This window comes from Calidris pugnax, unplaced genomic scaffold (assembly GCF_001431845.1).
Source record: "Calidris pugnax isolate Ruff unplaced genomic scaffold, ASM143184v1 scaffold70, whole genome shotgun sequence".
In the NCBI taxonomy this organism is placed as follows: domain Eukaryota; kingdom Metazoa; phylum Chordata; class Aves; order Charadriiformes; family Scolopacidae; genus Calidris; species Calidris pugnax.
In genome coordinates, this window is record NW_015090862.1 from 10,555,177 (window position 1) to 10,577,216 (window position 22,040).

A 22,040-nucleotide genomic window follows, 5' to 3' on the forward strand; every position below is an offset into this window, starting at 1 on the left:
TATGGTACAATTAATATTTTAAGAGTAATTTGGTATGAAGATTTTCATAGCAGGGCAAACAGCGTAAGTCACACGAGCAGCCAGATACTCTATCGGAAAACTGTTTTGGTCTGTGAAATAGTTTGAGAGGTGCATTGTTCCCAGCATGACCTTGGCTTTAGGGCAGATTTAGGATGTGAAGTTCTCAGAATATTTAGTTCAGATGAAGGATTGAACCACAAAGGGTTTGAGCACACAGACTCGGGGAGCAGTAACCCAGATATCAGGGCATCACTGCTCAGGGGAGGGGAGGGTGGAGGCCGTGCTCCTGCCAAGGCACGTGTAGCGTGCCAGGTGGCCACTGCCCGTGGGCTGTACCCATGTTTGCAGGATGGACCTCGAGCCCCTGGTAGGTTCTCCCCAACCAGCCGTGTGCCGTGGTGCTGTTTAAGTGATTACTTGTCACTTCCATTGACTCTTCTGCTTCCTCAACTCCTACCCTTCCATTTCCTCCAGCCACCACTCCAGAAGAGACCACGCTGATTTTTGGCAGTGGCGATTATTCAGACTACCCATTTGAGGCAAACATCCTTTCCAAAGGGAAGAATGGAGTGAATGGAAGGAATGGAGTAGCATCTGAACTGAAGGGAGAAATAGAATTATGCTTTAAACTAAGTATCACTACTGTTATGTTTTATGTCTAGAAGGACCAGGTGTTAATGGGTGAAAGCAATGGAGAAGCTGTTGCGGAGCTGAGGGAGAAATTCATGACAGGAGGGCTACGTTCTTTGACCCATTGTGTGATGCTTGGTGGCTGTGGGATGCTGTGAAGCTTTATTAATACGGGTGTTTTTTCTGTCACTGGGGCAGGTTCTTCAATGCACATGGATCAGCCTTGCTGCCAAGCTCTCTATGACTTTGAGCCAGAAAACGAAGGCGAGCTTGGGTTTAAGGAAGGGGACATCATAACTTTGACCAATCAGATTGATGAGAATTGGTACGAGGGGATGTTAAATGGAGAGTCTGGCTTCTTCCCCATTAACTATGTTGAAGTGATGGTTCCCTTGCCTCAGTGATTGTGTCATTCAAGCTGTGAACATGATTTCATGACTGAAATGGATTCACAAATGTTCTGTCAGTGTGGCATTCTGTGAAAGCCTTGCTATTTGACTGACTTACTGACTTTTGTATGCGTCTTTTTAAAATGTATTTATTTTATATTCAAAAAAATTTTACCTTCCCTGAGTCCATCAACCTGCAAAAAAACCCATACCCAGTTTTTTTGCTTTGTGCCTTGAAGATCACTGTATGAAGTGTTTACTGGTAGCTCACTGTTGCTCAAAAAATGCATTTCCTTGCTATTATTGTATGTGGATTTTTTTTTTATCTTTGGCTGCAATGATTTTACTATTGAAAACCATTTTTAAAAATACTGTAAGTGAAGCTAACTGTAACCAGTTCCTAAGTTACTGATGTCATTGAGCTCTTTTCATCTATCACACTGTAATTTATTGTGAGCAAGTTAATCCATGTTTCACATTGTATGTTGACAAAAGGCAAAGTGGTTGTTGTCAATATTATGATGTTGTACTAAGTACAAGTTCTCAGCATTGAAAATTCCTATAATTTACTGACCAAACTGAATAAATATTTCTGTGGGATAAGAACAGTGGTTGCTGCTTCTATTCCTGTAGTTCTGGCATTTGTTTTTGATCTGGAGGTCACTTTTTTGCTAAATATATCAGCTTTCAGTGAAGAAAACAATGCTATGTTAAAAAATGCATGAATAAAGCCAAAGTATTGGTTTTATAAAACCTCAGCCACTGGAATCTTAATAATCTTCTCTCTTCCTACTGATGGTGTAGCATTTATGATGTCTGTTAAAATTTTCTTCTAGCAGCAGGATAAGAGAAGAATTCCTCTGAAGTAAGTACAAACTGATTGTAGCTCCACACGGTTTGTATAGAACTCTTCTGAGACAAATGGGTGAGTATCATGGGTGACTACTGCAAACAAAGGAAAAGTCAATTTTTTTCCACTTTTTTATTTACTTGAAAGGGATGGGAAACAAAGAGAAAGAGAAGGCTGGGGAGAGAACAAAACTAAGAACATGCCAAAAAAAAAAAAAAAAGGACAGAGACTCAGGCATGTTAAGTACAGCACAGGAAAGACATGGACCTGTTGGAGCAGGTCTAGAGGAAGCCACAAAAGTGATGCGAGGGATGGAACACCTCTGGTGTGAGAACAGGGTGAGAGAGTTGAGGTTGTTCAGCCTGGAGAAGAGAAGGCTCCAGGGAGACCTTATTGTAGACTTTGAGTACTTCAAGGGGGCTTGTAAGAAAGATGGAGACAAACTTTTCAGCAGGGCCTCTTGTGACAAGACAAGGGGGTAATGGTTTTAAACTAAAAGAGGGAAGATTTAGACTAGACGTAAGGAAGAAACATGGCCCAGGTTGCCCAGAGAGGGGGTAGATGTCCCATCCCTGGAAACATTCAAGGTTGTGTTGGATGGAGCTCTGAGCAACCTGGTCTAGTTGAAGATGTCCCTGCTCATTGCAGGGGGGTTGGACCAGATGGCCTTTAGAGGTCCCTTCCACCCCAAACTATTCTATGATTCAAAGTACTATCAAAATGAAGACAGGATTAATTTGTTTTTCTATTATCCATCTTCTGCTCTGCAAATTGCAGATGCTGTAATGACCAAGAAATTCAGTAACCCCAGAACACCACATAATCTTTTGCCAGTTTGTACAATACAGAGGGATGACAAGGGAGCCGAACTCTTTATGGGCAAACTGGCTTCAATCCAGCTTCAGGGTTCTGTAGTCCAGTAGAAACAGCAGTCCCTAGAGAGGAAAGAATTCCATGTGTATCACAGGTGCAAGAAATGGTCCATCTAAGAAGCATAGATTAGCCCCTAACTAACTGAGCAGCAATAGGGAAAGCTTTTTAATTGAAGTATCTGTGATGTTCTAAATACTAAGTGTATGGGACAACTTTCAAAAGTTTAAGTGCTTGGGATTCACAGCTTCTTTTGCCTTTTCCCCCCTTTATCAGAGAAGTCTCACCTGTCATACCTTTCCATCGCAGGCAAGAAAAGAGGCAATTTAAATCTCACCAGAATTCCATAGAGGAAGGAGTTACATGTTTGAATTCTCAATACGCTCTGCAGTAGGCAGCTTGCCCTTGAGTACAGATGTCTCATCTAACACAAGCAGCTGTGCAAAAGTAGTAAGCTAGAAGCAGGTCAAGAGAGTGCTAAACCGCAATTGATTAGATAAAGTACCAGGAAGACAATTTGCACAACAGAGAATTGGTTCTTTAAATATGACCCCTTTTAAAATTGTATGCTAAGAGCTAGTTTCATAAACTATCTAGTGTGCTGTAGAGTTGGATAAATAAGAGTAGTTCTTGTTTCCTAGACCATTGATGGTATTTCCAAACATCACTCTATACCGCTGCTATTTACTATCAAGAAACATACACTAGATCAAGGCTTTCATTATTGTTGCTTAATACCATCCTTCCCATGTTCTATGGAAAAGTTTCATTTGAAATACTGAAGCTTCCCTTTAAATCAAGTTTTTAGTTCTTCAAATAAAGCTGAACTGCTAAGTAATAAATGGGAAAGCACAGTATTTGTAAAGGTTTTGTCAGTCTGCAGGGACTTTTCCATAACTACCTAGTTTTATTGCTTCAAAGTCTTTTGAGACGCTCAGATAAGATCAATGAACAAACAAATTTATTATTTAATCTGAAAATATTAAACTCCAAGATTGCTTTTATATACATGGAAAATATCTTTAATAGTTAAAAAAGTTTTGGAAATCAAGATAAATATAGCAGGGTCATAGCAGCATCTACTACTGTGTGGGCCATAAGGTACAACAAGAATTCAGATCTGCTAAAATCTAAGTATTAATCCAGCACCAGTCTTGATGTCTCGAAACTAGATTTTTAAATTAATTTAAGCAAGTTTAAGCTAGTATATGGAAAGCCTCACCTTAACAACTGCATCTTAACACAGAACCGGCAAGGCAAGACGCAGTCAAAAAAACTTCAGCATTTAGAGAAATCCAGTCTCAGCTGCTCCCCTCCTGCTCTTGAAGAGAAGTGTACTTTGTGGCTCATCAAGGCCCTGTCTTTACCACAGAGCCAGTAGGTAAGCATTTCAGTAAAAAGAGGCTAACAATAATTGAATGCAGTGGCCCCAGAGGCTGAGTGCCTGGTTTCTGAGGGTTATGTCAGGCTTTACATGGACTACAGAGTTACTAAATGTACAATAAATTACATACTGGCCAATAGGCTGTATTCCCCCCTTATAGCTGCCCCATTAGACATACGCAGAGCAGTACTGCAGACTGCAGGGAGATTTAGTACATAAGGATTCTAAGAGCAGGGATTTTTGATGCACCTTTTATTACAGTTGGTGTTTTTTTAGTTTTGCTTTTTGTTTCAGTATTTTTTTTTCTAACCCCTTAGAAAGCTGACTTGTTGGGACCGTTCAAACAGAGTACTAATATTGCTAGTTACAGTACCTTCTCTGCTGGAATGAGATGCTTTTTCACATTTACAGGGTACATCTCTCCAAGTTAAGTTTGACACAGCCATGCTGGGATATCCTGTATCTAGGAATATACAGTACTGAAATTGGCTAGAATACAGGAACAGTACATTTAATAAGACAGGAATATTTTTTACAGCTGGCTTTTAATTTTAAAATGTTTCATTCTAGGAAGTTCTCTAGCAAGTGATCTGGACCAGTTTCGTATATTTCAGCATCAGGATCTGAGCAGAAAACATTTCAGACACTCAGCACTCTTCAGGTTAATGTTTTACTTCAGCCGAGTTCAGACTTGCTCAAGGTGCAAGCTGGGGTGCGACCTGGCCCATGTAGTTTCCCACTCAGGCTTGAAAGAGAAATTACCTTTGGAGAAACACCGTATCAGAACTGTCGAGTATTTAGCATCCTTCTAGGGCATACGTTTAGAAGCTTTGTGAACTGTGTACCATCCTCTGTTTCAGCAGGTCACAGACATCAGATCCTCGTGTGAAAGTAAAAATAACTTCACATGGAGCTTGTATTCTACTGCTCTTTATATCAGTGAATCCAAGAATAGAGTCCAGTATCAGAAGGTAGGAAATTCCATCATGTTATGGACAATTTTTCTTACAAAGAGGTCAGATGGGAGATGTGAATATTGCAGAAGATACCAAAACACGTTGTCTGTGTCACCTGGGATTGAGAACTGTTTTCAGATGATCATCAATTTGTCCACATCACATGATATAACAGCTAGCATCCCCATTTTGCTGCAGAAATAAAACATCAAGACATTAGGCTAATTAGCATGTGTACAAACAGTATTTATTGCTGGTTACCTACTTGATCCTCATATAGCTGTGTGGGGCTTTTAGTGTTTTGTAGATTTAAGTACTTTTCTAATAAAGCAAAGCAGGTTTTCAAGAGAGGTAGTACCTTAACTGTAACTGTAACTAGACAGTGTGGGGGACCAGGGGGAGAAAACAAGCTTTTAAGAATTTCAGCTCATGCAATACATGAGCCTGTGCCTTCCTTAATGAAAAGCTGTTGAGCTAGCTATCAGTACCCCAGTTCTGAAGCATCAGAAGGTCACTGGCATGCAGACTGGCATCAAAACATAACTGGCATGCAGATTCATGCTATGCTAGTTAGGATAAGAAGAAAATCAAGAGCCATGCTAACCCTGCATTCCTTTAAAGCACAACATGCTTTCTTCACATCATTTTACTGCATGCAAGAAGTGAACTGTTTTTTACTAAGCTGCCAATATTTCAATGCTACCAACGCAGCAGAAGCACAGAGGTACTAATCGCAAAAGTTTGATAGGAACTCAGCAGACAGGAATGACATTTAACATTTGAGTGGGAGTATTAGTATTGGTTCTTACCATAAGTGGCACACAAGTGTATTGTAAAGTTGCTGATAAAACAGATTAGACATGTAAGGAAAAATGTTACTTTTGCTTTCCATCACTGATTACCAAACAAGCCTTATTATTAGTTGATTCAAATAAAGAGCCTTTAAAAAAAAACCAAAACCACAAAAAATCAAATCCAAACCTTGAGGAGAGGCCCTACTCCAAACATGAAGAGCACATTGTATCATTAAGTCTCTTTATGAGCCTAAGGCTTCCACTAGTGTTACTTCAACCATTGTGGCCCAAAGGCCAAAATAGCATTATAGAGCCTTCCTCAATTGCCTATTTAACTGGGTCTCACTCTCCTTCAGTGAGAGACTGAAAATATTACAAGAATGTGCTTTTAAGTCAGGAGACTTTGATAAACAGCCATTAAGCCAGATGGTATGACAGTAATAGATACTTGCCCAGATTTTCTGTGTGAGAGAAGGACAAGGAAAGAACCAAGCAACAGGCAGTAGCTGCCTGTTCTTAGGTACAGTTTTTTTCAGAAAGTAAATGCTAAGGTACTTTTCAGTTTTCAGGCAGGTATCTTCTAAAAATAGGGAAGTGGTGGTGGCTTTAAGACCTGGAGCAGCAAGATGCAAGTACTCCTTGTAACTGTGTAGGATGAGTTTTAGCAAGAGTTGTGGTAGCTCAAATGCTGAGTCAGCAGGAGGACAGAGAGAATGAGTTTTTAGCGAGGTGTCCCCTTGTGCTTAGGGCCATGGTGTTTGTACTAGCAAAGGAGACTTGGTGCTATTTCAAGTCAAGAAATAAACCAACTCAAGGGTTCAGTACAGTCCATAACTGTCCATTTATGACCACTTTAAAGCATTTGTAATAGTTCTGGTTTAGATTACTTCAGCAGATAAAGATACCTGACTACTAGTATATGTAAATTCACTAGGAGCATCCAATATGTAGATGTCCAGACTCATCATATGGTCAGCCAAAAGCCATTTGGAGGGGCTAGAGAGTCTTCCACAGAGCATTAAATATGCCTATTGTAGCCAAAGGTTTATAAGTATGTTGAAGGCAAAACATGCTTATTCTATTTGACTGTGTTAATTCCATTAGCATGACCTCCATTCTATACTCAAGTTCCACTTGGATAGTATTGAATAGAGTATTTATGACTGAAGCAAGGCTGAGATACTTTGCACAGCAAAACGAGAAAGTTCTTGGAAATGAGCTGGCATAAAAGGGTCTCAAACTTATGCTTGAATTTGAAAGACAGGCAATCAATACACTAAGAACTTTGATTTCAGCCTTTTAATACTTCTGAATGGAAATATTCGATTTCTTCTGTGTGAACTTAAGTTATCTTAAGAGCAATTCAGGGACACTGTTTGGAGTGTCAGATACATCACTTCATCTCACAGAAATAAGGTATTTCTGGTTAGTGTTTGTGTGCTGCTCTTGAGGTAATTAATTTCATTCATAGTCAGATGTTTAGATGGAGCAGACATTAAAGCTAGTATTTTTCAGTGTGTCAGTAATAAGAGACCAAACAATTAATGCTACCATTTGATCATATTCAGCCAGGGAATAAGCAAAGCATCAATTCCACTTCTGATGCAAAGCCATGCAAGCTACATCCTACGTAAGACGTGAGACTGCAGCACTATTAGTGAAGCAAGTTTTCTAGGAGATGACAAGCTTTATTCTCACCATCTCACCTGCTTAAGGAGACTCACAGGAACCAATATCATGAAACCAAACAACATTTCTTTTTTCTTCTTCTTTTAGTCTGACATCAAGAAAAATATAAAGAGTTGTAGAGTATAGATAGTACTTGGGGAAGTATTTTCATACACTAATGGAAAGAAGTGGCCAGCAAATGGTTCTGTTGATAGCATGTGTTTGAACTTCAGGCAACTTACCTGAGATGGAAACTCCATTTCACTTCCAGTTACTTCTTCATAATCATCATCTTGCTCACCACTTTCTTCTCCTCTGGGTATATGCATTATCTTCCTCTCTGCAAGTTCCTAGAATACAATTGAATTGCCACTAAGAACCCTCAAGAATCAAGTACAAACAAGTTTAGTATTAGGACAGTAAAAGCTCTTTTTTCTCTCACTTACCTCACCATCATCTGTGATAAGTGTAACATCAATATTATCCCCACTTCCCCAGGACTTCTGAGACTTCCAGACCAGATCACTAGGACCTGGGCTCACACCAGCAGCTGCACCCCAGATCTGCAACACATTTAGAGGTAGCTTTTGAAAAATCTTACTGGTAGTTAGATTAGGATTCAGTCTAACATATACAACTCTCCAATACCAAAGATGTTTGGTAACAGAAACCGTGATCCCTGGCAGGTTAGTTCTTTGCAGGACTACCAAGAATGGTGTAGGTTTGTTTTTTTTTAACTGGAGACTTAAAACAGTGCAGAAAAGGCTGTTAATGGCTTCTACCTGATACAGAGGTAGCCTTGTCTGGAAACACATACCATTTGAGTCACAGAGCCAAGCCATGGTTACAGACATACTCATGGCATCAGTTTGTGTATACAAGATAGCCTCTAGCCTGAGGTCACTCACAGATCTCTTGAGCAAGCTTGTACAGAGTTTGAAGTGCTGAGCATAGAATTAGGCTCTTTGATCATTATCTAGAACTACTTAAAGTATAATTTTAGAGCTATTATTTAGCTTAATACCATAAACCATGAGCTCAGCGTTACTGAACTGCAGTGGACCAAAACTTTTAGCAACAGTGAGAGTCTTTGCACAACTTGAATGAAATGACAGGGGTATGAGGAACCCTAAGAATAAACTTGAATATATTGATCCCATTCATAATAACAGCACATTCCAATCTGGGACAATCCAAGTTCAATCCAGGATCTAGCTTTAAAGAAAATTTAATTGGCATTTCAAGGCAAGTTGTTGCAAGGACTTTTTCCCCCATCTGCCTCTCCACATAAAATAAGGATTTTTCTTTTTAGGCACTTGCAGTAACAATTTATTTTTTCTTATAACACGAATCTCTATTGCCATTTAACATAACAAGAACAGCTCTGAGTAAATTTTACAAAGCTTTTTAAAATTTTACAAAGCCACTACCTACTGTAACTACTTCGCCTGCCTGAAGAATGAACAGTGAAGGAAACTTGTATGTTACATCTGGCACACTTCCAAGATGTCTTCTTAACACCCATCCATGTAGTGATTGATCCTGCAAGACAAGAAATTTCTCTCAGCATTATAGGTGAACACCATATCTTACAGGTGCAAGGTTCTTTCTAGACTCACAGGTCAGTTTTAATTCCACTCCTGTAGCATATAAGAATCTGAGCAATTTTGAGGAAGCCTTCAAGTTTCCATTAAAGCCTCCCTGTCATTTCTCCCAGTACTTCCTTAGGATTAATCTTAGTCCCACAAGATTAGGCACATTTGTTCTTGCCTTCTGTTAAAGAGCATCACAATCCCTCTTCACCAGGGAGATTCTGATAAATGAAGTTGGTCATGCCCATTTACCAGTTTGACCCATGTATATAACACATGCATAGTGGTCTGTGAAGCTTTAAGGTATCTCCAGCTGAAGTGGTTAAATTACCAACCAAAAGTTTTGGAGCTTGGAAGATTAAGTTCTAATAATTCTGGATTTGAAGACTAGTCAAAGAATTATCTAATTCGATGGATAAACCCTCTACACGGATTAGATACTGTCAGCTCTATGCACCCTTTTAGCTGTTTTAAGCTTTTCTAAGTAATAAGAAGCTGTCATTATCCAATTTACTAAGCACCTTATTTAGTTCAAGAATAAGTAGTACTTCTGATAGTGCTAGCCTGAACTTGATGAGAAACAACTGAAGGTGTTAGATTTCTGCATCATAGAACCCAGTGCACCTCCCCACAAAAGCACCTCCCAGACATCCCTGTGAACAAAACCCCTGCCGTATTAAAAAAAAATAAAATAAAAGAAGCCTCTAGTCTTCTCTTGACAGCAGCTGGGTTAGCTGGGAAGTGCCCACTTTGTATTTAGTTTGGCAGGAGTCTTGTCTCCTCAATTCTTTCCTGTTATCATCTCTCACTAAGCTACAAGTCAGTTCACAAAAAGTTGAGCAGTTGTAGTTAGCAATAAGGCCATGCAGAGTTGCATGAATAGAAGTACCTCATCAGAGTTGTTTTTAAGCCTGACAAATTTCCCATCTGCATCAATTTCTTCAATAGATATATGTCCAGAAGACGAAGCATGCTGAACAGTCTTAAATCCAGCACTGTGACCTCTCTTTCTGGCTTCTTTCATTTTCCTCTTCTTCCCATGCAGGAACCGTCGCCCTTGACTTGTTGCTTGCGTTGCTTGAGTTGCAGTGCTGCGTGAGGATGGACTGGGTGACAGCTTTAGCCTAGAAGGGAGTCAGATAACATTCACTTGAATATCTGATCTGCTTATTTGTCACTCCTATCCTCCCACCATAGCCAAGCCTAACAGCTTCTTATATCCAAGCTTTCCATGAAGTCTTGAATATATGATTTTATTTTTACTGGCAAGGGTAGCTAAGTAGCTTGTTAAGCTTGGAAGACAGCCCCAGTCCTAGAGTTCAGAGCAAGCTTATGTCGATAAGAGGAGATTCCCAACTGCAGTAAGTATTCCTTTACAGTCTCTGCAGACGCAATCTTTAGCAGAATAGTTTACATTTTTGACCCCTCTCAGCATGTATTGAGTCCATGTTCTTACCAGGCATTATCTGAATAGCTGGGAGTTGATACAATTTCCCAGTTTCATTCATGAAACTTGAGCGCTGTCTTTGATAAATCTCTAGGATGTAGCACAGAGCTTTGAGACAGTTTGATTCTAGGGAGTGATGTCTAGTGGACCTTTGAACTTTATCAGTTGGGTTTATCAAGTTATTTCATCTTACTACACCATGTGGTGGATATGGGATACAAATACCATCTACAAGATTATGCTTCAAGAACTAAATTACAGCACTAATCACATACTTAATATTTATTTCTTGCCTCCACCACATTCTGAAGAATATACAGTTAATTAGCGTAGATATCTTTGATGAAGCAAGCCCTCATATGAGGATCTTGTTATAGCCTACCTCTGTTCCTCTCCTTCCAGCATCTTTCTGTAAGCATTTATTTCCAGATCTAGAGCTAGTTTCACATCTAAGAGATGCTCATATTCTTCCAACTGTTCCTGTGCCTGCTGCTGGACTTGTGCCATTTCTTTCTCTTTTTCAGCCATACGCCTTCGATGGAGATCACGATCATGATCAAGCATCCCCTGTAGCTCCTTTATTCTGTTCTCCAAAGCAACAGTCTAAAATTAAGGAAGGGGAAAAATCAGTTAAACTGTTAACTGAAGACTCAGGAGGAGAGGCCAGTATTTTGAATCGGGTATCTAAATTAAAATAATTCTGAGGATATATAAATAAAAATAGTACCTGGTTTTGATATTGACTAACTTGAGATGTCAGAGCATCAGCTCGCAGCTTTGTTTCCCTCAGCTCCTCCCGAGCAGCATTGGCAACATCACTATGTTTTGCTGCAGATAGCTGGGCATTCTGCACCTATGGATAAGGCGCTGTTAGTAACAAGTTGCTTATGACCATGTATTTTAAATAAGGAAGGAAAATCAAGTGATTTCCAGCTGTTACATCTGGAAATAGTTATATTTTATTGGTATCTACACATTTAAGTAAAGTCCAGGTCAGAAAGTTTTTCATTGCTTTTCAGGGAGGTTTACATAAGTTTGACATTCATGTCAGAAAAAGTCAGCAGTAATCAGGTAGTGAAAATTCCTGGATTAGGATATTTCAGTTACAGATGCATGAAGTTTTTGTATAGATATGAAGTAAATGGATTCTGCAGAAGAACAATAGAGAATATGTTTAGAAGCTGCTTTTGAAAGCACAGGGCTACAGGGTATTAGGTGTGCTTATCAAAGTATCGCTCTTCCCCAGAAGTTTTACTACTAAACAGTTCCTGCATCACTATAAGCAGCACTGAGCTATTTCTAGAGCAACTCAATCTTGAGATGTCCAAGAAAGGATAAAAATATGAAGTAGAGCCATGCTACAAGAGGCTCACAGGATTTCCAGTGGAAACCTGGACAGAAGCATCCAAAGGAATTCACTAACTTGGCATATAAATTGGGAGTACAGAGAAAGCCAGAAGAACCAGAAGAAATGAACACATGTGCTTGTTGAAAAGAGTAGCAGATCATGTGATTCTGCACTGAGTATTAAACACGGCTTAAGATACCAATACTGTACACTGCAACCAACCCAGAAACCCCTCAGATCTTGCCTACCAAGAGTATAAGCCTGATGTATTACTTTTTCCTGCATATGTGGCTAATGCTGGGAAAGAGGTGACAAGCCAGTTCAGGAAGACAAACTATGAAGCTACTTCCATAGCCACCCTCTCCCCCTTAACCAGTACTAGCAACTGGAAAGGGCATTTGCACTCATGCATTTAAAAGTGCACTTGTAGAACTGTAAGAATACCTTATTTCATGCATTTTAGTAAAACTATTATCAGTAGATTAAGTTTTAATCAATAATACCAAAATTGCTTAATACAAACATAGCACACCTTAGTCCTGAATTTGTCAGACTGGCTCTCAGATCTGTCAGAAGTCTGAATTATAATCAGCTTATTTACATTAGTCATTCCTAATTGCTCCCCTAAGGGACAGTATGATGCTTGAATCAGTTTTGTTTGGGACCAAGTGTTTGTAGAAGTTCTATTTTAACATTTGACACTACTTCAGAATTTCATAACTTATGCCAAGAAGCAGTGCACTGAATGCAAGGACTCCATCAGTCAGCTCTTTATGCTAGCATGACTTTAATCAATATGCAGAGAACTTAAGCTTTATTAGCATCTTTTACAGACTCACTTTTGCATTGAATGTTCGCTCCAGCTCCTCTTTGTATCCTTGAATTTGTTCTTCATGTTGTTTTCTGAGCCCCTGCAGAGCATCCAAGAGCTTACTTTCAAATTCTCTCTGACGACCAGATTCTATTTCTGCTATCCTGCTCTCATGGACTCTTTTTGACTCCTTGAGCTCCTGGGAGAAGAAAATCCTCAGAGAATAAGAAAGCCAAGACAGTTTCATTTGAGTTATTCAATATTGAAGCAGATTTATTAAGTGCATTGTAATTATTCTTTATTCAGATTTTAGATTCATCCATTAGATCACATACTTCCACCTTGTGCGGGGCTATTTTGCTTCCTCACTACCAACATTGCTTAAACTAATAAACACAGTAGTTTGAATTTCATTTTAAGAATAATTCTTTGAACTAGATTAATTTCTCTGCTTTTCTTTACTTAGGACAAATGCATATACACTCCAGTTTCTTTAAGCACTGTTACTTTACCTACTCTTGTTTTATTCAAAAAGTAATAGTAGTTGGTTGAGAAATTGGAATTCTCTGTCACTTAAACCACACACTATTTGATTTCCTTCCAGTCAGGAGGAAGTTGGTTTACATTCACATCTTTTCTAGTTCCACGTACTAACTTCTCACACAAAGGCTACCACACACTTCCAATAAGCATTAAAGTAGTAGGGAACATAAGTTGCTTATTAAAGGAGATTTAACTTCTTCAATTATTTTAGGCTTCCAGCAAGCATGTGGAATTATTTAGCTTTAATTGTAATATATGCTCTTTCAGTTACACAAAGTAGCATATTGGGATTGGAGTGGGATTCAGAAGTGCAGTTTAAGAAAACTCTCTCATATACCAGATACCCATCGGTACTATGCCAGTGAACATGAGGTTGTGTACTTTTTCCTAGTTAGATGGATTTTATTGGCTGGTGGACTGTGATAGGTTGACTCAGCAAGTTACCTTTATAAGGATAAAGCACATCTTAACTTTGCTTTTAAGTGCATCCAGGGATCATGGACACTTAAAAGAATATTTGTAATAAGCTAAAACATACATCTTCATGAAGGCGCTTCTGGAACATCAGTTGTTCCTGCAAAGTTTTCATATGATTTTCCAGTTCCACCCTCCTCAACATTTCACTGTGGAGATGCTCTTTGGTATCCTTCAGTGACAGCTGCAGCTAGAAGAGACAGATCAGGGTAATCAAAATTAAGAGGCAATTTTTCCAAACTAAGACAGTCAACATATTACAGGTCATTTAACTTCATACCCGCAGCAATCAAAACACACTGCTTAAGTTGATTAATCTGTTCTTATTTCAGTGGGGTCGAGCATATTGGCAAGAGGAAGAAACATTACATACTGTAGCAATAAAATAGAATTAAAGGTACCTACAACAGGTGAAAATTTTAACAGATTATCAGTAGCATTTACTTTCTGTAAGATTGCAGAAATCTTTGTCCACCTGTCATTGCCATAGATAACAGTCTTTCCCAGCTTAAGTCTCAATAACTAGTTGAGGAAAAACAAGCAAAAGCCTCAGGAGTGAAAGTACAGCTGACATTCCAGGAACAAGTCTTACTGTGACTACTTGATCCTTTAATTCACGAAGGTCATTCTCCAAAGTTCGGTTTGTATTCAAAGCTGTTGCTAAATCAGCTTCCTTCGCATTCAGCTGAGCGTCAAGGTCTCTCACACGAGCCTGTGCCACATTTAAATCGGCTTCTTTTTTTGAATTCCTGCAAGTGAAAAGTTTTACACTCATAAGTTGAGGCTGGCGAGTGAAAAAGTTTGTTTATAATGTGTTTACCTTCACAGGGATCTGTGGCAGAACTGAAACAGAAGAAAGGTTGGTTAACACTTGAGAGAGCACAGGGCAGGCGCTAAGAAACAAACCAGACACGCCCCTCAGACAAGTGTCATTTGTTTAACCAGAAAGATTTGACCCAGTTTCCAGTTTGTTTTGTGTGAATCCTACACAGAAGCCAGCTATTTTCCGCGGCATTACCACCCGGAGAGGGGAGGGATGGCACAGGCCACCATTTCCATGGGGAGGGACTCATCACACTCAAAGCCAAAGTTCACCAGACCACAGTGACCTGCCACCACTGAACAAGCTGCTCAGACAGACACCTCCTTTCAGCAGCAGACTGCCACCAGCTTTCCTGGCAAAGTGTCTACTGGCCATTAAAATGCATTGCTGAGGCCCCATAGCCCCACACAGCCCTCTCACCAGAAGGAAGCCTCCATGGAGGCCACCTGCCTGCTGGGGAAGGCCCTGCAGCACCTATAGGCAGCCAGGTGGGGTGTGAGGAGCTCAGGGCCTGCTTTCTTCAGGCAGGGCAGCCATCAGTGCTGAGCACACATGGGGGCAAAGCACCCCCTTCTCTGCTCATGGAGGCAGAACACAGCTCTGGCAGCAGGGGAGGGGGGGACTGGGTGGGTGGGCAATTCCTCCTCCCCCACAGCCCCCCAGGATCTTCTCGCCCACAGCCCAGGAGATTTGCCCCCAGGAGGCCACTGGCCCAGCCCTGGCCAGCAGCCCCTGTCAGCCCCCACAGCCCCAGCTGAGGCTTTGCCTGCTACAGCCCCTCAGCTCCCGCCACAGGGCTGTGAGCCCCACAGCAGCCACCCTTCCCTCACAGCTCCCTGGCAAGGGACTCTTCTCCCTCAGGAAGGGTCACACACTCTTCCCTCCTTCACACCGTGGCAGAGTTACAGGGCAAGAGCAGCTCTGCTTTCAGAAGATGGCCGTTTCCTTACACAAATACCCAGGTACAGAGCCCTCAGGTACCACCTGGATGGCCAACGTGGTTGTTTAAGTTGCTGGTTTTACTTGGCACCACAGTAGAGAAGTGCTGGGCCCCCAGTGAGTTCCCGTCAGAGAAAGGGACAATGATTTCCCCCAACTGCTCTAACTTCTAAAATCCTTTGCCTGACCACTATCCAGAGTCTGACTTCCTGCTCAAAACTCAGATTTGAGATTGCAAAGAGTAAAGTGTTCAGTTTATTTTAGCAAAATCTGTTCTGCCAAGTGGCTAAGTTCTGATAATTCATACAATGAGTTTTCCAGTTGATAACTGAGCAGGCCAGTTGGAGAGAATCCAAAGCCATTCTGCAGGAGTGATCACCTCTAGAAAGCTTGGACTTCAAGGAAAGATTAGAAAAAAGTAAGGGTTGTTTAGTCTAGAGAAGAGAAAAGTGACAGGAGACATAACAGTCTTTACATACATGAAAGTGCTGCATAGAGGAAGGGAATCTGTTTTCCATGTCTGTTGTGGAAAAGACAGGAAGTTGCAGGCTTAAATTGCAGGGAGAAATATTTGCCTTAGATGTTAGGCAGAGGAAACTAACAGTAGTTCAACACTGAAGCACATTGCCTGGAGGGGGACATTCTGGAATCTCCATCATCTGGAATTTTAAAAAAAGGGTTACACAAACATCTGCTGGAAGGGATACAGGTATGGTTGGTTCCAGTAGAGGCCTACGGCATGTGCCTACATCAGATTCTTGCTCAAGGCTTTTTCTCGCCCTGCTCTTCAGAGACATTTGTTGACTGCATCTCATACGTCACAAACACAATGCGAAACCAAATGTTTTGCCAGCAGAGGTTATCTATTCTTTACTCAGCTGAGACTCCAGGAAAAAAGTAACTTTACTGGAGTAACAATGAAAAACAAGATAGTGTTGTATTTTTTTTTAAAAGGTGTGGTTTTTTCTAAAGTATTAACAGGTGTTTTCTTTTCTAGGTATTAATTAGCCACCTTCCTTCTGGGATCTCTGCTACCACTTACTGTGAGTATTAGTTACGATATTAACAAGTACGTCAATAACACTACTTAATGATAATATTGACAGTTTCATCCTACAATATAAACTTCATTCTGCCGAAGTGTGTGCAAGCCTGAAATTCCATTGGTATCTGTGCTTTAACTCTGTTGTTTGATGGCCCACTTTCCTGATGCAGGCCTCTACAGCCAGCTTCAGGTTTCCTATATTCTTTCCTGACAAATATTATTTTCAGAGAACCCTGAAGCAAGTAATTTAATCTTTAAGAACAGCAATTTAACAAGTCCTTGACAAGAGCATTTACTGCCCTTTTAAACCAAGTTTGGGGTTCAGAACACCACATTATTTTGCAGCAAGCAGTGCCAGTTACAGTACTCTACAATATTCCATATACCAACCATTCCAGAATTAAGCACAGCTTACTATCAATTGCAAGCAATAACTTTGAGGCACTGCCAGTCACATTCCTTGTAAATCAGGGTGCCACATATGCTTGACCTTGAGAATTTAAATAATTTTGTCAAAAGAGTTCAGTATGTTTGAAACAGACTCCAGTTTGTCAAGACTAGAGGATGTTAACAGCACTTGCAGAATTCATTCTTACAGCTTCAGCTTGCTACACCACTTATTTCAGGTTCAGTAGCAAAAAGCACATCTATACTCACTGGTGCAGAAAGAAACCGGTCTTGTCTTTCTCTGCTGTGCTACTGTAGTTGTTTTGACCTTCCTCAGGCTCCAAATTCAACCAACTGATATGCTTATCCACAACTCCTCCCAAAATGTCTTTGGCCTACTTCCAGTTACCACTGTTTAAATAGTAAGAAAAAAGCTGAAATGCAAGCAGACTTCATTGCAGCTGAAGCTTTAAGTCTCTTCACCAGCGATTAACAAGAGCCAATGGTTAATGCTGTGTGGAAGTTATCTGGTGACATTCCATCCTATAAGAGTTCCAGGTTATTTAAAGGGTGTATATATAAAGGGCACGATACCCTCAAAGTAGTGTGTTCCAAGTCATCTGAGACATTTGCAGTTAGACAGCCCAGATACAAAACACTCATTAATACTAGGACTTCAGTCTAGTCCTTTCAGAAAGCAGCATGTACTATGTATCATTTCCCATGGGCTGTAAAGTTAACGACTTCTAAGATCTAGTTACTTTAAAGGAAAAAAAAAAATCAAAACAGTCCAGAGGACTGTATACCTGCCAAACCTAAAGCTTTATAAACAAAGCCACAGAGTTACACAAACACAAAGAGGAGCAGAAAAGTTTTACAACTGGCATTATCCCTCTCCTCACTGTCCACTCAAGTGGCTGGTTAGATTTATGAAACAGATCTATGAGCCAAAACCCAGCATGAATGAGACAAGCCCAAGAACTAAGCAGCTGAAACCAGAAGCTTAGAGTAAAACCATGTCTTCCTCCCAAGTAGAACAGCTATTCAGTCCTACTGAGCCTATGGGGAGGCAGTGCTTGCTCCATATAAGTGTTAAAAGAAAAAACTGGTGCCCAAAGGTGCTATAATACAAGATTTAGAAGGCTTGTGGACACCCAAATTATTGCAAGTCTGTGATTAACATAGCTGTACAATGGGGCATTAAAGTAACTAGCAATGCTAGCACTCTGTATACATCCATAAGGAAGCTTGCTGGGATTGGACACTTGTTCCTTCCCCTTCACTACACACCTTCTTCCCTCCTTCAGGAGAACTTGATTACACTTACATTGGGCCACCCCTTTGTTCCAGACTTGGTGAGACAAGACCATACCAGGCTCAGGATACACACCTGGCAATAAAGTCAAGCCTGTAACAGCCGGCAGTTCATCCCTGCACATAAATCAAGACCTACAAACCACTATGTCAATTTCCGTGCCATACCAGCCCAGACCAGGTAAGCTGCACCACTCACAGGACCACCTTCTCTGGTTATTCCCCTCTAGGCAATGTCAGGGCTAAAAAAGCCCCAAAGAGATGTGAGCTGACTCCACACAGAGACTCCTTCTCCTACCCCCATAGCTTTCTAGATGCTTTCCAGCACAGCAGCTTCTTCAGTGTTTATAAACAGAGGCGTGGTGCTAAAGCCAGCCAGCAATGCCTTCATACCGTACTATCCCCCATCAAGCCACCCAGCACCTCGAGTTCTGGGGCAGGCCCCTTGCTCATCACAGAGAGGTCCTGAAGCAGCCCAGCAGCACTCACAGCAGTGTCCCTACAGCACAACTCCAAATCGGACACCAGGCTTTCTCCTAGCCCAAGACACCCCAACCTCGCAGGGCCACCATACCTTTGGGGCATTGCCATGACCTGAGCTCTCCCTCCCCAACACTGGCGAGCCGTATCCCCTTCCCTTCACCCCGCAAGAGCCCCGAAGAGGCGGCGGCACCCCCGGGGCTGTCCCCTGCAGGGAGGGCCGCTGGGGGCCGGGCAGGAGCGGCGGGAGGGCCAGGCCACCGACCTGCTGTGCAGCTGCCGGTGCTCCTCGCCGATCTTGCCCAGCTCCACCTGCAGCGTGGCCCGCTCGATGGCGATATCGTCCAGCGCCCGGCGGGCATCGGCCAGCTCCTCCTGGTAGTGGACCCGTAGGTTTTCCAGCTCCCGGTCGCTGCCCGCCTCCTGCTCGGCCAGCCGCTGGTGCAGCACCGAGTTGTCGGCCTCCAGCGCCCGCACCCGCTCGATGTAGGCGGCCAGGCGGTCGTTGAGCTGCTGCAGCTCCTCCTTCTCCTGCAGCCGGCTCAGCCGCATCGGGCTCAGCGGCGAGGCGGCGGCGACGCGGCTGATGGAGCGGTTCCCGCTCATCGGCGTGGAGGAGAGAGCCGTGGCCATGGCAGCCACCGGTCCAGGCCCAGGCCCCGCCGCCGCTACCGGGACCGCCCCGCGCAAGACACTCAGCGCCCGCCGCCGCCCGCGTATAAATAGCCGGCAGCTGCCGCCGCGGCCTGCCGGGGAGGGTGGGCAGCTTAAAGGGCTAGGGGTGCTCCCCCACGGCCTCCCCGCGTACAACATACACCTCTGCTGTTTGGTTTTGTGATCGGTTTGGGTTTTTTTTCTCTATTTTTTGCACATGCCTTGCCGCATCTCATCAGGTCGGTTTGGGTTTTTTGCTTTACTTTTTGCACATGCCTTGCCGCATCTCATCAGTCCGATGGTGCTGCCCGGAGAAGGCGGGGAAGGAGCTGTCAGGAACAGCCTGCAGCAGCCCGGCGTTTTCACAAACCGGTGCAAGGGGTCGGGATGGAAAAAAAAAATAATCCCGCATTTAGGAAGATGCGTGACAGCTGCAGTGATGCTCACAACCCAGCATTCTGCCGTGTCAGTGCTCTGCCCGTTCTGCCTGGTGTTTTTGTTTTTCAGTTTGTTCAGCTGATGAAAATAAACTAGTCCCGGCTCTTTTTTAGTTTTTGTTGTTGTTTTCTGTTTGTGAGTGTTTTTAGCTTTTGGATTAGGCTGTGGTGGCTGTCAGCCATCCCAGTGCTACAGTGTTTTGGTTGAAAGTTGATGTTGTGTGAGCAGAAGAGAGAACGGAGGGGAAAAGGGAACCTGCATCAAGACAAATGCGTAAAGCAGTCTGCAAAGCCTTACACTGACTACTTTTTATAAAAATCATTATTCAATAAGAACTGTGGTATTCATCAGTTTTCTTCAGTAGCTAATTAATTTGCCCTTTTCTTTTTCCCGTGCATTTTGGAGAGCAGATGCTGTACAGATCTCATTCAGTATGAGCATAAAAATACCTGAACATCAGTTTAACTGATCATTATGGTGTTTGTTGCAGCAATTACAACAAAATTCCCTTAAGAGCTTAGCTTAGGTCAATGTTACTTCTTATGCAGAAAAGTAGCCTTGACATCCCCTTAGAGTTCTTTAAATTTAAAGATAGATTTTATGAAGGTTGTAAGTGTTAAGTTCAGGCTTCTCTTTATAGGGCTGCGGGCATGTAACATAGGAGGACAACATAGTTGGCCCCAAGATTGTAATGGGAATTTTAGAATTGGGTAATATATACCTCTGGATGCAAAGTTACAAAGTAGGTGAGGACATAGAAGGAGGTTTGGATACTTAGGAAGGTTTTTTTCTGAACTTCTTTACACATTTGTATAAAAAACAAAATATATTTTCCAAAGCTCTAAAGTTACGTGTAGCATGTTAATGACATGGCCAGACTGAGCTCCTCTGGTTCTAGTCCTAGCAATAGCACCAGGAAATTCTTTTCTGCAGAGCAGTTCCAGTTCTTTATTTTGATACAATGAGTACTTGTTTGTTCATCGTTGCCAATAGAAAGCTCAATTCAAGAAAAATAAAAAGTATGATTTAAACCTGAATATGTACCTTTAAAACCAAGATGTGTCTGTCTGAGGGTTTAATTCAGCTTTGAAACCTCAGTCCTCTACAAAGAACGCTGTGATCATATGTCATTGTCATGTTTGATAGTTGTATGTTACTGGCCAGCTGTTCAAATACAGTTGCATGGTTTTGGAACAGATGTAGAACAAAGCAAGAAATCTGCTATTCTGAGAATATTTTCCTTGCCTGCCAAGGCTTTGTAATAGTGCAAACAAAAACAGCTGAAAGAAATAGTTCAAAAATAGTCTGAGCTAGTTTTATCTTTTGTGTTCTGCACCTACTCTCCCTATGCGAGAACAGAAGGTGGCAACTTAAGCAGAATGTAACAGAAATCTGTTACTGATTCTTTTCTTTCTGACATTTTTTCTGATTTTTTTTTTTTAATGAAGACTGTAGTCTGTACTGCTTAGACAACAAGTGTAGCTGAGGATTTCATGCAGAGCTAAGCCTGTACCATCTTTTTCTACTGTTTCAAGAATTGGGTTTAAGGATTAAGAGATTCAGAGGGTATCAGGAAAAATTGTGGGGAAAGGTATATATTCCCATACTAAAGCACAGTAAAAGCTTTTCTACAAATAGTCCTTTTGTAGGAAAATGTAGATATGAGAGATGTAGACAGCATTAAGCAGATTCCACAAAGCTGGAATTAAAAAAAAAAAAAACACAACAAAACTTGAAAAACATTTGTAGAATTTTTTCAATCAGGCCTTGATCTTGAGCTGGTGAAATTAAGCAAGAAAAATACAGTGATATAGCAGTACAATTAAAATCGAGAAAAAGTCAAGTGAACATGATGCTGTCCTTTTCCTTAGGTATCTGCTAACTGATTCTAGCCATGTGTGAGCAATCTGTTAGTATAGGTTCCAAAACATTGCCAGGGCTCTGAGTGCACTAATATGCCTAAAGGACCTTGACGAGCCTCAGCTGGGGCTTCCACCCACACCTCTGCCTGTGGGTGCAGGAGCTCCATTTATGCTCTGGCCTGGGCCTTGGGCACTCTTTAAGCTCTATTATCCTTGTGGTTAGTTGTAAGTTAGGCCTCTGGACTGATTCTCTGGCTTGACCTTAGTGTAACTTACCTAGTTATGCTAATTTTCCAGGGCTCTTTATGCATGCTGAGTTCT

The 22,040-nt window shown here is 41.6% G+C and overlaps 2 protein-coding genes across 4 annotated transcripts in view; one reads left to right on the plus strand and one right to left on the minus strand.

Moving 5' to 3' along the window:
* SH3GL3 (SH3-domain GRB2-like 3) overlaps positions 1 to 1,646 on the plus strand; it is a 57,213-nt gene extending 55,567 nt beyond the window's left edge. The window contains exon 9 of the mRNA XM_014944786.1: positions 850 to 1,646. Coding sequence (XP_014800272.1) covers positions 850 to 1,055 — 206 coding nt within the window. The 3' untranslated portion in view covers positions 1,056 to 1,646. The remainder of the gene's footprint in view (positions 1 to 849) is intronic.
* An 842-nt stretch (positions 1,647 to 2,488) lies between these two features.
* LOC106889600 (lamin-L(III)-like) lies at positions 2,489 to 19,436 on the minus strand. Of its 3 annotated transcripts, none has more exons than XR_001412372.1 (13): positions 19,031 to 19,436; positions 14,370 to 14,526; positions 13,842 to 13,967; positions 12,789 to 12,959; positions 11,329 to 11,454; positions 10,984 to 11,204; positions 10,044 to 10,278; positions 8,997 to 9,104; positions 8,009 to 8,125; positions 7,805 to 7,912; positions 7,601 to 7,671; positions 4,907 to 5,292; positions 2,489 to 2,825 (listed from the first exon to the last, which is right to left on the minus strand). XR_001412372.1 is itself a non-coding variant. In XM_014944779.1 (12 exons), exons 1-11 carry the CDS (start codon positions 19,396 to 19,398, stop codon positions 7,630 to 7,632), a joined length of 1,779 nt encoding a protein of 592 aa, XP_014800265.1. In that variant the 5' UTR covers positions 19,399 to 19,436; the 3' UTR covers positions 3,700 to 5,292; positions 7,601 to 7,629. The 3 variants fall into 3 exon arrangements, 1 of the variants encoding a protein (XP_014800265.1); XR_001412373.1 differs by lacking the exon at positions 2,489 to 2,825 and adding an exon at positions 5,910 to 5,941 and having other exon boundaries at positions 3,700 to 5,292; XM_014944779.1 differs by lacking the exon at positions 2,489 to 2,825 and having other exon boundaries at positions 3,700 to 5,292.
* Positions 19,437 to 22,040: the final 2,604 nt, after the last annotated feature.